This window comes from Ceratina calcarata, unplaced genomic scaffold (genome assembly GCF_001652005.2).
Source record: "Ceratina calcarata isolate Rehan_Ccalc_2016 unplaced genomic scaffold, ASM165200v1 scaffold289.2, whole genome shotgun sequence".
Taxonomy (NCBI): domain Eukaryota; kingdom Metazoa; phylum Arthropoda; class Insecta; order Hymenoptera; family Apidae; genus Ceratina; species Ceratina calcarata.
In genome coordinates this window covers 463,365-479,503 of record NW_017151272.1, presented here as the reverse complement: position 1 = coordinate 479,503, position 16,139 = coordinate 463,365, and the positions used below count along the sequence as shown (strand labels likewise).

At 46.4% G+C, this 16,139-nt stretch overlaps 2 protein-coding genes across 3 annotated transcripts in view; both read left to right on the top strand.

Annotated features, from left to right (window-relative positions):
- The first annotated feature begins 364 nt into the window (after positions 1 to 364).
- Stip1 (Stress-induced phosphoprotein 1) lies at positions 365 to 3,254 on the top strand. The gene is made up of 3 exons (XM_018022565.2): positions 365 to 728; positions 1,100 to 2,628; positions 2,706 to 3,254. The coding sequence occupies exons 1-3, from the start codon at positions 720 to 722 to the stop codon at positions 2,776 to 2,778; spliced, it is 1,611 nt and encodes a 536-aa protein (XP_017878054.1). The 5' UTR covers positions 365 to 719; the 3' UTR covers positions 2,779 to 3,254.
- Positions 3,255 to 3,485: 231 nt separating this feature from the next.
- Positions 3,486 to 16,139, top strand: part of Galphas (G protein alpha s subunit) — a 25,835-nt gene continuing 13,181 nt past the window's right edge. For both annotated transcript variants that reach the window (XM_018022466.2, XM_026812543.1), the window contains exons 1-5: positions 3,486 to 6,145; positions 7,410 to 7,482; positions 9,971 to 10,025; positions 11,061 to 11,180; positions 13,835 to 13,932. In XM_018022466.2, the coding sequence (XP_017877955.1) occupies positions 6,007 to 6,145; positions 7,410 to 7,482; positions 9,971 to 10,025; positions 11,061 to 11,180; positions 13,835 to 13,932 (485 nt within the window). In that variant the 5' untranslated portion in view covers positions 3,486 to 6,006. The remainder of the gene's footprint in view (positions 6,146 to 7,409; positions 7,483 to 9,970; positions 10,026 to 11,060; positions 11,181 to 13,834; positions 13,933 to 16,139) is intronic.

The window sequence follows — 16,139 nt, the reverse complement described above, 5'->3', positions numbered from 1 at the left end:
CTGGGTCAGCCATATAACGAAACGCTTTAATAATCTATACTTGCAATCCATTGAACTCGTTCTTGAATCATTATAAGTTACAGATTATTGATTATTTTAAAAGCAATCTAATTTAGAAGCTATGTAGTACGTCTGTATGTGTAGATACATTTAATTACGTTTGCCTACGTTTTACGTGTACGTTATTTAGCGCAGTTTAAACGCCATATTGCAAATATAAAGTATAAGCAACGCTTGAGGAAGGAAAATAAAAAGAATTCTTTATATGAAATGCATGGTATATAATTACTTATGTAAAGCTTGCATATGAGTTTAGAAAAATCGCACATTATAAAGCGTAGCGTACCAGCAGTCGACAAAATACGAAATGATGCAACTGGCGTTGCGAAACAAAAAAATTTATAAATCGCGGCGTTCTAAATGAAGATAGATAGCGTTGCGTACATGAATTAACGATCAATCTAAGCTTGCGTTGCGGTCGCGTAGAAAGAATCGGGGCACGTTTTCGAAAGTACCAGAAAATTGTCGAACATAATCGCGGGCGAATAGACACGCGTGATCCAGAGGTAGTTTCGTGAGAAAAACGAAGAGGCGCTGGTTGTCCATTTCTGGAGCTTTCTGAAAATCTGCGCCGGCTCAAGGGTGAGCATTCACGAGTCATCGCGTATCTTTTACGAGTACAAAAGGACGAAATCTCAACTGTTCTGAGTGCAAGCGTTATGGACCAGGTAAACATTTTCGGAACGCGATCAATTTTACTTATTCCCTACGATCAAGAGCTATTGCTTAAAGCACTGTGTCCGCTCGCGATATCATCGAATATCGTCTCGTTGAGCACGCGTTCGCTTTAAAAATTGTTGTGCTCTCTTTATTCGTTACTTAACGCAATGTTTTTCTCGCATATTCTATTACCGATCGTTCTTAAAAATAACAACTCTCAATTTCTTTGAACTAAAATTCTCATCTCGTTAGCTAACCGTTCGCGTCACAAATCTAAAGATTTCGATACTCTTCCTGTACTTTGCGTAATTCTTTCGTTGTGCGATCTAAATGTACGTTTCGCGGGGTCTAGAATTTTCAATTAACAAATTATTTACAGGTAAATGAACTAAAACAGAAAGGCAACACTGCCCTGCAGGAAGGAAGATGCGAGGAGGCTATTAAACATTACACAGAAGCCATTGCTTTAGATAAATGCAATCATGTTTTGTATAGTAATAGATCCGCAGCGTATGCCAAGGCAGAAAAATATCAGCAGGCATTAGAGGATGCGGAGAAAACAGTGATCTTAAAACCTGATTGGGGAAAAGGATACTCGCGTATGGGCAGTGCACTAGCTTATCTAGGTAGAATACAAGAATCTATCAAAGCTTATGAGACTGGCCTAAAATATGAACCCAACAATGCCCAACTTAAAAGTGGCTTAGCAGAAGTCAAAGCTCAACTCTCAATGACTGCCAATCCTTTCAATAGACCCGATCTCTTTGTGAAACTAGCGAACGATCCTAGGACCAAAAGTTATCTACAGGATCCAGAATACTTGAAACTCTTAGACACTCTCAGAAATAATCCGGATGCCATGGGTCAAATGTTAACGGATAAACGAGTGATAACGACTCTCGCTGTACTGATGGACTTCAACGCAGACATAGAAATGGCGAGCGCAGAACCGGAGCCTCCTAAACCTAAACCAGAACCACCAAAACCTCCGAAGAAGGAAGAGGAGGATCTGAGTACACCTCAGAAACAAGCGCAGTGCGAGAAACAATTAGGAAACGAAGCTTACAAACAGAAAAAATTCGAATTAGCATTGGAACATTATAATAAGGCTGTAGAATTAGATCCTACAGAAATTATTTACTTGTTAAATATAGCAGCTGTGTATTTTGAACAAAAAGAGTATGATAAGTGTATTGCCCAATGCGAGAAAGCTATCGAGGTTGGGAGAGAAAATAGAGCAGACTTCAAGTTAATAGCCAAGGCATTTACTAGAATTGGACATGCGTATAAAAAGATGGAGAACTGGAAGCAGGCGAAAGTGTACTACGAGAAGTCTATGTCGGAACATAGAACGCCAGAAATTAAAACTCTTCTGTCGGACATTGATAAGATTATCAAGGAGGAAGAAAGGAAAGCATACGTCGATCCTGTGAAAGCGGAAGAGGAGAAGGAGCTTGGGAATCAGAAGTACAAGGAGGGAGATTATCCGGCAGCGATAAAACATTATTCCGAGGCTGTAAAAAGAAATCCCGACGATCCAAAGTACTACAGCAACAGAGCTGCGTGCTACACGAAATTAGCGGCGTTCGATCTCGGATTAAAGGATTGCGAGAAGTGCGTCGAGATCGATCCGAAGTTCATCAAGGGCTGGATAAGGAAAGGCAAGATTCTGCAGGGCATGCAGCAGCAAGCGAAAGCGTTGACAGCTTATCAAAAGGCATTAGAATTAGATCCCTCGAACAGCGAAGCGTTAGAAGGGTATCGTCAATGTGCAGTCTCCGTTAGTTCGAATCCCGAGGAAGTAAGAAAGAGGGCAATGGCAGATCCAGAAGTTCAAAGTATATTGCGGGACCCTGCTATGAGACTTATCTTAGAACAAATGCAAAGCGATCCTAGAGCTTTACAAGAGTAAGTACATCGATTTCACGTGGCGCGTTGATGAACTCTGTGATCTCATATTAATCTTTTTAATTTTCACGTTACAGCCATCTAAAGAACAAGGATGTAGCGGCCAAGTTGCAGAAGCTGTTGGAGTCTGGTCTCATCGCCATTCATTGAAGGAGAAATAATTCATATTTGTGCATAGCTCTGTGCATGACATTTTATTGTCGCCAAGTTCCTTTGGTATCAAGGAAACGATGCTGTTCGTTCTATTTTTGTGTATTTAGAGATATGTTATTTAACCGAGCAGGCCGCTTAATGGCATATTCGTTGTATATCTACGTTCCGAAGAGCTGTTTTCAGGCATATAAGTTTCGTTGTACACAAGAATAGTTTCGCGGGAATGCAGTGGCCTTTCGGTCATAGACCACATTTGCATTGTAAATCATGTTACAGTAGCTGTGTATGTTTTAATACGTCTATGAGGACGTTCTTAATTAAGCTTTTTGCATAAACTTTTAAATAAAGTAATATTTCCAATTGTAAATCATCAGTATCATCAACATCCAACGCGATGATGTTTCGAATTTGTTAATGCGATCTAGATTAAACGGATGAAATTAAATTTGATCGTTCCGGTGCGTCTATCTAAATTTTACAATTTTGCTTTTAAGCCCTAATACTGTAATAATGAAAGAGAATAACAATAGCGATAACTACAATGCAATTACGGTAATACCTGTATGGTTAATTAAAATGCGATTCAATACATATAAGAATAAGAAACAGCGTAGAAACGTTGTCTTTTTATAATACAACTTCTCTTAAACGGAGTTGCGTTACGTTTGAATGAAATGTTGCGTTGAAAACAAGTTTACTATTATGATTCATCGTCATATAATTTGCTTCTATTCCAGTTTTTTTTCTCATGCACATACATGTCATACATATATATATATATATCGTAGTATCTCTTTGTCTGCAGAGTAACTCAATTAGAATGCCAATAGAAAATTAACAATGCAACAAGTTCAATCCAGTTCTAATAAGAGACTACTTGGTTTATACATCTTAAGGTGACAAAAATTAGAGAATCTACCTATCTGAATAGTTTTATCTATAACGTGTGTACATTTACACACACGCCGTACGCGACCATGTGTACGGGCTGATCGAAGCACCATCTATCATGTCCGTGTACATAGCTGAAGACACGCGTGTGTAAGTAACAAAGTTGCACTAAACCGAAACGTATGTATACGTGCATGACGTACGAACACATCGCACACATAACGGTTTAATTTGTTCGGATGCCGGCGACAGCGCTACGATCATCGCATTAACACTTTACACGACGGATTGTTGGCCCTGGAACGGATCCGTCGAAAAAAGGTCGTGAGGAAATCGAACGTCGGACGGTGTTGCGAAAACGAGTGAATCTTTCCGCGCGACGTGAGCGTGAGGAGGCGCGGTTCGGTGGACAGGGCGCCAGGGATCCGAGGATACGAACCTGATCCATCTTAAGCGCGGTGGGCCGCCGCGCTGGTGGGCCTAGCAGACGACATGTTGGCTGCAGGGAGCACCTCGTCTCGGATGTTTTGGCCGCGAATTTCCTCGGGGATTGTTGAGTGAGGAGAGTGAGCGAACGCGGTGAAAGCGAGGTGGACCGAGAGTAAAACCGGTCGAGGGTGTGCGCGAGAGAGGGCACACGGTTGGGTTCCCCGAATGGTGGTTGCGACGAGCCGTGGTCGTCGACGAGAAGCTTGAGGAGAGGGGTACGGACTAGTGAGCGGGGCGGGGGAGGAGGGGGAACCCGGACGAGCCCTCGAAAAATTGAGGAGTCAACGAAACGAAAATTCGCAAGAGATAAGGGAAAAACGACGTGAACGAAGAAACTCGCCGCGTTCGGATTTTCGTCGCCACCGTACCGTCGAAGCCAGAAGAAACTACGACAAGAAGATACGCCGGGGTAGGAGTGGGGAAGAAAAGCCGTGAGAGCGTAGAGAAAATCGCGATCAGCAAACAAGCTCGCTCGTGTACATCATCTTCTGCCTCGTCCACGGGAGCCGTCGATTTCCGCAAGTTTCTTCAATTTGCTCGAATAAACGAGCCACCAGCGCACCCGGAGCCGATCTATTTTAACTTCTCGTTGTTCTGCCCGTAGGGTAGGGGCTTTGCTTGGTGAGGCAAGGCGAGGTCGGAGGAGCTGTCGTACACACGCGTCCGAGTCCCTTCCTTCTGAAACGATTTCGCGTGTGTTTCGTGTTCGCGGGCCATCACAGGAGGCGCATCGGACAGTGCACGTCAACCTATTATCCCAGTCCCGGTCTTGCTCCCACTCTCGGCGATTGCTCCGAGTGCCTCGTGCGTACTCCCCCTATCACAACCTGCCGCGAGACACTCGCGGCCGGTTTCCGCCAGTGTTACGACCGGAGGATTCGGAAGCGGCTCCGGTATTCCATCCTCAGTATTTTATCGTCGCGTTTCGCAATAACAAGCGACGCTCGCCTACCTTACTCGGAGCGGATCAATTTATTTATCGGGCCAGGTGTCACGACCGATTGCTCTCCTGAAAACTCGGCATTCATACACGCGGCGGACACCACCACCTACCGTTCTCATCTGTTCTCCGTACAACTATACTTCGAAACTCGAGCTCGACGCACACCGTCGTCGTCGTCGTCGTCGACGTCTCATCAGCATCATCGACGTGTTGGACTGGCAGCGAGACCGTAGTCGATCGTCACTGTGTAGCTATGGTTTCGCGGGCAGTGCGAGATAGTGAAAGAGCAGCCGTGAAGTGAACCGAGTGCCAGTGCAACTGAGAATACGTATTGCACGCGTAATAGTTGGTGTCGTACGAAACGCGCGACAGGCAAAAGAAAAGACCCGGACCAACGGAGAGATAAAAAGAGAAGGCCGGTATAAGACCGATCGCCGTAACGATAGCAGGTGGAAACGAGAGAGGGAGAGAGCGAGAACTAGAATTGGAGCAAGGAGGAACAGCAGACGGAGCGAGAGAGAAACAGCCAGATAGAAGGACGAAGCTCGAGCGTGGAGAAGCGCGACACGGTGATAGATAAGTATCGAGTGACAGGCACGGCCGGAACGAAGGAACGAACCAAGTGTTTTGCACGTGAGGAGGGAGCGAATCACCAGGTACCGCCGGTGATCGAAAGGGTTGCGATATCTGTCGAACGTCACATTCGCGGGAGATAAACAAACACGCGGCCGTCGCCGGTGGTGCTCGAGAGGCCCAGTGTGTTCTCTCTCTGGTCGTTTCGCGTGAGCTGGCACGGTGGTAAAGATCGGTATTTCCTCTGACAACGGGAACAACAAAGAACAACAGAAGTGGAAGGGAAAAGCGAAGAGGGTGAGCCGCGCGTGTCTCTCTCGTGGTGTGTCATGGGGTGTTTTGGTAGCCAAAGCAGCAAGGCCAGCCAGGATGACATCAAGAACCAGAAGAGGCGCTCGGATGCCATCAACAGGCAGTTGCAAAAAGAGAAGCATCTCTACCGGGCTACCCACAGGCTCCTTTTGCTCGGTAAGCACACCGAAACTTTCCCTTTTTATTCCTCTCGCCGCCATTGATAATCCGCCTCGTGCGTTGCGACACGCATCTCTCGCAGAACCATTAATTACGTTGCGCTATCAAATTTCGATCGTCATTCATTCGAAACGTTTACTTGGTAAAGAATAGAAGGCGCGTTTCGGTGTACTTGATTTATCGTTAACGTGTAACGCACAAATTCAATTTTCGTATAAAAGGTTCGTCAGTGGAACGCGGGTACATGTGCGCCGCGCTACGGTATGTGTAACTGATTCCTGTTTTTAATAATTTGCATGGTAATAAAAGTGATTGATGATAGCTTTATTGTTTGCATTCTAGTAAAGAGCAGATCGGACAACACAATAATGCAACTGTGTACATCAATAGCTCTTTGATGGAAAATTTGTCGATACCACATTGTCGTAGCTCGCTGATTTTACTGCAAACAAGTGCAGCGCGCGGTTCGTAATTATTTGAAATAACATAACGTGCTCGTAGAACGACGAGGACAAAAGCTTCGTTTAATAAAATCAATAAATAACTAGTTATTTCGGATGGCAGTTCTTATCGATTCGTCCTGTATCGCACACGTGCCCAGAAACGGAGAAAATTTCCGCTAGGATACCAGTTGAATCGGCTTCGATCACCAATAATTTTGGACAAAAAGCGTCCGGTCAGAGGATAGGCCGAACATTATCGCGATGTTCACCGGTGCGTAATTCAATTTTATCGATTATCGTATGAGCCGGCACCCACGAATATCCAGCGGACTAGCCTGGCTGGTTCGTGTTTCTACCCTTTTCGCGTCGCCCTCTTCGTCTCTTTCTTCTCCTTCCACCGCGGTCGTAGTCTTTTTCACACAGCCGGCAAACGTGGGTGCGCGCGTGCGCCCCCCTAACACACACGCGCACCCACACCGTCTACTTATTACGATACTTAACCCAACACCTAGCCGTTACCTTCCTCTTCGTCGTTTATGTAGGTCGTCGTTCTAATTCGACGCGTGGACGTGTGTCGCGTATAAGCCGACGACGACGCCTGCGACTGTATGCTACGAAGCAACAGCTGTTACTGTATTGTTTTCCCTATCGCGTGCAATTACTATCCCCCGATTCTGCTTTCCGAAAAAACAAGCTGGCACGCGCTGCATTTCGCGCGATGGAAAAAATCGATTATTCCCGAAATGCACGCGAACCACCTTCGGCGGCTCGATATTTGAACGAGGTAAACAGGTAAAAACTATGTTCTATGATTCCAGGAGCGGGAGAATCCGGGAAGAGCACCATCGTCAAACAGATGAGGATACTGCACGTGAATGGTTTCAGTGAAGCGTAAGTCTCGTTGTTGAAACAGCGCTTCTTCTTTTTTTTTTGAGCTAATCCTCTGCTGGTTATTATCCGGTTCACGCGACGCGGTAACGTGCGCCCACATGTAACGCTTCTTTTTTTTTCCTCCATTAATACACACTCGTGAATGGATCCAGTTCGGAACCAATTCGGTTGATCGCGTGATTGCAAATATCAACACGTGGTTCCAGCATACGTTTGCCTTCCTCAGTTATTTTTCCTCGCACACGGTCAGTTTCCCATCGTCGCGATCCGTTCGTGGACTCGTACGTTCACTTTCGGTCTTCTTTCATTCCGTTTCGGCACCCGGCAGCTGTCCGGTGACGGAGCCGCGAAATGCCCAGACAGAAATAACGAGTCGTTATCGTAAAGAAGAACGAGTCGGTACGCCTATAAGTGGAAAATCAGGGGCAACAACTAGGTGGGACGAGAAACGACGTGCAAACAGACGGCTCGGCCCGATTCTACGTGTGTCGTAAATTCTGTCTGCCTCCAGAGAGCTGATAACGGGCCCGGAGCACGGCGTATTATTACGTTTTGCGGTGATTTCTTTTCGTCCTTCTTCCTCTCGTTTCTCGGTTCGATTTAAAAAAACAAGAAGAAAAAAAAACAATCGACCGAACACGACTCTCTCTTTTTACCAGCGACGCAATTCTAGAAGATGTTATGTGTTAGATACTCTTGATGCAAATTCCGCTTGTTTACTATGGAAATATAGCGTAGAACCACGCACGGTATTCTCAATTTTTTTTTTTGCTGTTTTTTTTCCTTTCCCGCGGCGATCTCGCATGTTGCTCACGTACGAATCGCGCGACGCCCTTTTGTCGGATCCGACGAGAACCGTGGAAACAAGGGGTAGGAATCGCGTCTCTCCGCTTTCACTCGGTACGAGCTGCCGACGGTCCCAGATACTTTTCATCGGACACAATTAACTCGATAGAATCGCGTAAATGTATTTACGTTCGCCGCAGTAAGTTTCGGTTCCAGGCAAGACGGGGCTTTTAATGTACGATCAGGCTAAACGATAAAATAGTTGGAGTAGGTAGGCGGCCGTTCGATTATTTTTAGCTTTCTTGTATTCGAATATCGCGTGTAACAGGCCGCGAGCCTTTTAATCCGCGGTCGCACAATTCGCAGCGTCGGAAATCGAGCAATAATCTACAATTGCGACCCACAACCGACCGCGTACGGTGGAAAATCATTGGCTCGCGTCGCTAATTTGTCCAGTGCATTCCGTCGATCTCGTTGCAGCTACACGTCGCGACAATACATGTTGATACCGTGGTTCGGCGTTTGGTTTCCGACCGGTGAAACGACCGTGTCGTCTGGAATAAAACCTGCACGGAATAACAACACGATAAAAATGGGAACCTGTATTAGATCGCGACTGTCGTCATTCCGTGTAATGTAAGTTCCGTGTAATACGCGAGGATGTTGAACGGTCGCTGCTTGGGCCCCGAGTGACGACAGGAGCCTGGCACAGGTATTACCATGAGAAAGATCCCGAAAAATCGGGTTCAGATTCGCGGAACGTCCTATGACGAAGCATGACAATGAACGCTATTTTATTGTCGATGACGGAAACAGAAAGAAGTATAGAAAAGCGATTTTTCATGAACGATCGTTGGTCGTCGGTTCGGCGACAGGCTTAGATTCACGTAGGGACTCTCTAGGAATGGACTGGAAAATTCACCGCTATATTGATCAAAACCAGAAAGGAACGAATAAAGCGTTTCAATTAAAATCTGTTTTTCCAACATATTAAATGTGAGGTACTCTCGAAAATATCCATAAAATAATGAAATAACATTTAATACCTATCAAATTAAAAATGATTGAATTTCAATATTAATTACTAAAATACGTAATAAATGATAACACTTAATAATTTGCTTAATAATTAAATAATAATTGAAGAATGAGTACCTACGTCAATGCAAATTATATTTTTATTCCAGACTTTTTAAAATGATGTTACATTCTTAATAGTCATATAATACTTACTGTTATAAAGATAAAAAACATTAATTACGTAAATGCTCCGAAATTTGGTAAGAAAACCGTCTAATGCACTATATTTCTTCTGCAACTTCCGGTTTATATGTCTTCTGCGTCAGTGAATAGGAAACGCGGACGCATTTTCCAGTCCGTTCCTAGAGGGTCCCTAGATTCGCGGAAGCTCCAGTGTCTCCAAACCGGCGATAGATCGTTACACTAAAACTGGCGTGATGCCGTGCGATCTAAAATTACCGAATGACTCGGGAACAGCTAATAATGAAAATACGCGTCTATATCTGTGTCGTTGGTCCGAGCGAATCTCGAAGTCGCCGCCGATACCTCGATGAACATCGTATCGAGTCATTGGTTTGTTTTTTTCGCACAGCGTTCGCTGATTTGATAGACCCGGTGCCACCGGAGGTCGGAGACGAGAAAGATGAAGTACACCGTTTGTTTCTCACGATTTTCTGTGCAGGGAAAAGCGGCAAAAGATCGAGGACATCAAGAAGAATATCAGAGACGCGATACTGGTAAGAATACCACGCTTGGAACGTATTTAAAACGGTTTATAAACGTGGATGCAGCTTCGCTTTTTCGAGAACGATTCGTTGTATCGGGTAATAGGCAGCACTTCATCAGGCATCCTTCGTCGAAAACATCCTTTCCGAGTAATATTTGCGAAACGCATCGAGATATTCCGGGAGCCCAGTGATTTATCGCTAAATCGATACGCGCGTTCTGTACACGTGCCGCGTTATGCGAGGTAACTCGTAATTGAGGACCAATCATTTTACCTATGTTACAAATTCAATTAGTTTGTTTATTCAATTAGTTTGTTTATTCAATTATTTTGTTTTTCTCCAACAGTTAATATGAAATAAATAAATTCTTTGAACGGTTTTTATATTTCGTATGATATATAATTGAGTGTTTGGAAAATTATCAAATAAATATCTCGATTATTACTCGAAATCGAATGCGAGGCGCGTGCAAACGCGTCCGTCTTTACGGGTGCCTCCCGTCATTAACGTTACGTGATACGCCCGTAAATTCGTGACGGTTTAACACCGTGCAGAGAGCAGAGTCTCGCTGTCATCAATTTGTCTTTCGAGGCCGTGTTTGGACACGCGTATCGTCTCTCCAACCTTGCAATCGCTTCCGTATGTCGGTCGCGTGTAATAGACAAGCTACCCCGCGCGGCATTTAAGGATTATGAATGACACATTGTCTGGAGAGCTAATAGACAGAGAAATGGAAATTTCGTTCATTCTCCTCTCGCACGCGTAACGCGACGCCCGCAAATGGTTAATTGTCCGCCGCAGAAAAATGTATTCAGTATTCTCGTCTGTCGTCGGATTGTTACGAAAGTGGTTTTGCCTTACGACCGCAGACGGTCGTTCTCGATAAAGCCACGATGAAAATACCTTCCACGTGTACACGTTCGAAGAATGAACTTTCCTTTTCCGTTCGCCAATTGTGAACGTCGTTAAGGATAATCGTCGGAGAATCGTGTACACACGAACCCGGTGCACGTGGATTCTTTCATCGGGTGCGTTCCTTTTCAGACGATAACCAGCGCGATGAGCACGCTAACGCCACCCGTTGCTTTGGAGGATCCGGCGAATCAGAGCAAAGTCGACTATATCCTGGAAGTTTCGTCCTCCCCGGACTTCGATTATCCCCCGGTGAGTCACAGTCGATCTAGGCTTGTTCTCCGATACTTACAGAGGAGCCGAGGAGATAACGCGATGAAAAATGTCGACGAGATCCCGACCGTCGAGCGTTACATAAATAATTTATCGTCGCATTTCCATGGGCGACGATCGCGGACGCTGCCAGCACGATTACGGTCATAACGCGAACCGGCTGCCGCGGATCGCCGTTCCTTTTTCGAAATTTCAACCGGACGGAAAGTCTGCTCGCCAGTGAGAGCCACTGCGCGACATGATCGGTGTTTACAATGTTTACACAACCATCATACTCGGTTCTATGATGTGCTGCGCCATTCCCCTCTAATAGTATCGCGTTCCGTTTAATTGTACCGTCGCGGGAAGAAGCTCGTTCGCGTATTTCTCGAATCAATCGAGTCGGTCCCGCGGGCAACAGCGTCAAAATCGATGATCCTCGTTAGGATTCAATTTCCAAGCGACTCACACTTGGCAATTATTATGACGAGCCACGTTCATAGGAAGCACATTAGGCGCGTTTTATGATACACGTATCAACTGGTCTCGCGGTGACGCTCGGTAGGAAGCTTGTGAACTGAATCTGATTACCATGATAATTTCTATTTACGTTTTGCGACGGCAGAAGGTCTGCTGCTTAAGAACGTCGTAGCGGGTATCGCCAAGTTTCATGAACGGCCGCGTTTATCATGAATCCTACAGCGAAACTAGTTAGGGGCGAACAGGGGAGGGTGGTGCCATTAAAATATTACGACACCGGCGAGCGCGGTACACGTTATTTAACCCGTTTAGTCATTTTGTATTCAGGCCAGCGATTCGGCCGCGCCTCTTTACGAACGTGCGCTGAAGTCGCGAGCGCGATTTTATCCCTTGAAGATCGTTCGTCCCTGCTTCCACGAATTTACCGAACTGTTGCGTAACCCGAATCGATGACGCTTGGAACGATTGTGTGGTATCGATTAAAAATTACGTCGATCCACAACTACCGCGATACGTCGCGTCGTAAAGTGGTTTATTATTTGCACGATGATCGTCGCGTCGAATCGGACTCGAAGCTGATCGAACGTTTGAAATGCAACTCGCGGGGGCGAAGAGGATCCGTGATGTTCGAGGAGGCATTGACATTTTCCTTGGCCAGCTGACTGGACGGCTATTACAGGAACCTTCTGTCACGTTGCGGAGAATAATGACTCCTCGCGTGCCAAGAAGATCGGGGAGCCGAGGTTTCGTGAGCTCCAAAATCCGCAAACGCTCGGAACCGGTGGAGCGCGGCGCGTCTCGAAATAAAGTCGTCGCGACAAAATAATCCGCGTGTTTTGCGTCATTCACTGGCAGTGTACGTACCTACGCAGGTTCTACGTAGACGCTTTTACGATGATCGGACACCGATCGTCGTACACGTGATCCCGGCACGATGCGCTCAAATGTTCCATTGAAATTCGAACAACAGTTCTTCATGCGACGAACCCCGGGACACGGGATTGTTCGTCGTTTCTTTCTTCGTTTCGTTTATTTTTTTAGGAACGATTCGATCGGATCTCTGTCGAAGATGTTTCATCGATGTACTTTGGACCGAATGAAAGACACCTACGTGAAGATAGTCCGGACGCGTAGTGTGAAAGGGTTTAAATTTGAATTTCCACCGCGGAGGAAAAGACGCGTAGCAAGCGGAAGTGGCCGGAGCGTTACCTTTTTATTTTGTTTCGCATTCGACGGGCCGCGTCCTATTTGTCACTGTCGCTCCTCATTTTGCATATCTGACCGCGGCTCGCCGGGAATACGGAAGTTTATTCCGAGTCGAGTTCTACACCGAATTCGACCACCGCTCGTTGCGTAATCCTCGCTTCATGAAATTTCAAATTACGCTTAAATACGTATTTAACGGCGCAGCCTCGAATTTGTATTCGCCTAACGACGGTTCTTCGAGTTGAACGTCGAGATTTCTTTACGGCGATCGTCACGGCTGGAACATGTCCATCTACATATTTATTCCTCGACTTAGAAATTGCCGAGAAAATCGGGGATATACTCTGGGGTTCGCGTAACGACTTCAAAGTTGAGAAAGTTGGCTCGGGTCGCTTTGAAATCGGAAGGCGAAGCTTCGAGGCCGATCTCTCGGATGACAAAAATCCAACAGTGGAGAAGTTCCGTAACGGGTTTCGGGAACGCTTTGACGCAACAAGCGCGCACTCAGTCAATTTTCCCGGATAGTTAACGCTGCCCCGTGCGAGAAGATTCCGCTTTCAGCAACCGTCCTGTACATTTTATTCGAATATTTATCTTGGCTTGATATCCGGTCGATATCTATTTTTATTAACGGTCGGATAATGCGCGCGGGTAAAACAAGGGACGGAATTAAAAATGGAAATATTTTCGTCGATAACGGGACGCCGCTACCAGCCAGCCTCGAGCGTAAATTACGCGCGAAAAATGTGTCTTTCACGTTTTTGCGAATCGTGACGCGGGCGACGTTTCTTACAACGGTTCCAGCCAAATTTTCCGTTTCATCAGAGCCGCGCGTTTCTCAGACAATTAATGAGACGAGTCGATGGAAGCGCCAAATCGTGATCACTTATTTTCGATCGTCGTTATCCATCGATCTCACCTTGGCCGTTCCTTTTAATGACAAACCGTGGGCGATCTTCTGCTTCCAGGAGTTCTACGAAATCGTCGAGGCCCTGTGGAAGGATCGGGGCGTTTTGCAGAGTTACGAGAGGAGTAACGAGTACCAACTAATTGACTGCGCCAAATAGTGAGTATTCTTCATTTTTCGGAACGAATCGATCTACGATCTCTGCGGCAATATTGACAGACGATGAGGCGGCTACGTAGCGAAAATAAAAGGGTGGCAAGTATCGTAGTTCGGATTCGTTGCGATGGCTCGAGGCGCGAGCTGTTCTAAATCCGCCCCGGGCCGATATCGCGATTACGATAAGAAGCACGTACGATAACGTTTATGCGACGATAATGGGACCGCGAAGTGCACCGGATTTGCCCGCGGATTCCACCCTTTCAACCGTTCCCCGCGTGCCAGGAAACGTAACGCCGGTGACTCGTCGCTGAAACGCACTGACGTTCGCGCGTCCATTCAATTTCGACGATTAAGAAATGCTTGTTTTACGAGGTTCAATATTTCGGAAACGTTCTCTTGACCGCGATACACACGATGCACGCGTGTATATTCGTGACACCGATTTAATGCCAATGGAGACAATGCCTTAACGAGGTAATCGCTTTAATAGGGGACACTCGTTTATCTAGGGGTTCTCGATGAATTGGCCCAGCCTCGAACTTTTTTCACGCTGTTCACTGACACGCGAGCTTTTCCACGTGTGTGGGTGCCTGGTCGAAAGTTGCTCTAGAATGCACCAGTTCCTCGGCTTCAGTTCCCATCTCACCCTCTGATCAATACTTTTAACGTTGCCTCCCGAAAGGTGCGTTGGTCTCTCTGTTCCAAGAGTCGCAAACACGATTCTTCGAAGATCGACGTCGTTGCTCGCGTATGCGCGAACTACCTCGCCAATCGACGTATCGCAACAGATTAATCGAAACGTCAGACGAACAGGAAAGTGGTAGCGCGTTCGTGTATTATTTTCGTCGGTCCCCTTTCCAACGTTACGACGACGTAACTCGAAGAGAACATCCGGCGACCCGACAAATTTATATAAATGAGCGAAAAACTCGTCCGCTACGGAGCATCCCGGTCTAGCGCGCCGCGCGGGTCACTTTAAACCGTATCCCTTTGAAAATTACATAGGCGAGGCACAGGTTGTTGCACTGGATCGTGGGCATACGGGCGTGAATCCCGAGTGTAAACGCGAAACTTATCCGTCGAGCCAACAAACCGGAAACGTGTGACTTCGTTTGTCGTCTATCAATTCGTCAAACACTTTAATTAGGTTTATATTTGGCTACGACCGCGGCGGCGGCGGCGGCGGCGGCGTGGCTCCGCGGTCTGTGCAATTGCCGTGGCGTCGTCGCTGCGTCGATCGCGGCATCAACCGTGCGGCCGTTCGTTGCGTTACACGCGAAACGTTTCAGTTATTATGTAATTTGATACGAGAGGTCGGTATTTTATTTCGCTGGAAATATTAAATGGCCGACTACTATTCTATTTTGCTGTACGATCACAGCGCGCTGCCAAAACACGTTTCACGGCGAAATGGCATCAAGATCACGGCGATAGTTTTCGTTTCGGTTAAAAATACGCTAGACCCGGGTAGTACGGTGCACCTCCGACGGTTCGCGTGAATTTTTCAGTTTCTTCTTTTTTCTTCTCGGTCGCCGCTCCTCTCGTCGTGCACCGTGAAACTTCTCGACAAAAATAGTACAACGTATTTTTAGGAAACACCGGCCCGAGATATAACCGGGTGGTCGGCGGCGGTGGTGGCGTACGCGCGCGGACCATCCGGAGACGACGCTAGATCGTTGTAATTTCGCACGGCTGTTTGCTAAACGCGCTCGCTGGTACGCGAGCCGTGAAAGTGATTTCAGCAGCGACGTATGCGAGCGGCCAACCGATTTTTGTAACGAACAAAGAGAGAAGTTAATAATATCTCGCGTCGGAGATAAAAGGAATATGGGCCAGCGGGAAGCCTCCTAAAATATCCTCGAATTCGAGTCGGTGCGCGACGAATAAATATTTGTTCGGTGAGAATAAGAGATCGCTAACGCAACAACGGGCTCGTTATCGATTGTTGCCACAGCCATTGTCATTTCCTGGTTGAACAATCGTTGCGCTGCGCGCAATAAAATTCGTGAGTGATCCGCGTTATCATCGCTGCACCGGGGCGTCTCTATTAAATTTGCGAAATGTCGAGTGGTGCTCGTATCTCGTATCATCGAGTGTTTCTGTTTCGAATCGGGATGCAGGCGAAAATAAAAATAAAGAGAGAGAGAGAGAGAGAGAGAGAGAGAGAGAGGAAAATGGGGGAGGGAAAACGAGCGGCTGTACACGGG

Coding starts and splice junctions, on each gene's coding strand:
- Stip1 (XM_018022565.2), top strand. Junction 2,629..2,705: donor GATCCTAGAGCTTTACAAGA/GTAAGTACATCG, acceptor TTCACGTTACAG/CCATCTAAAGAACAAGGATG.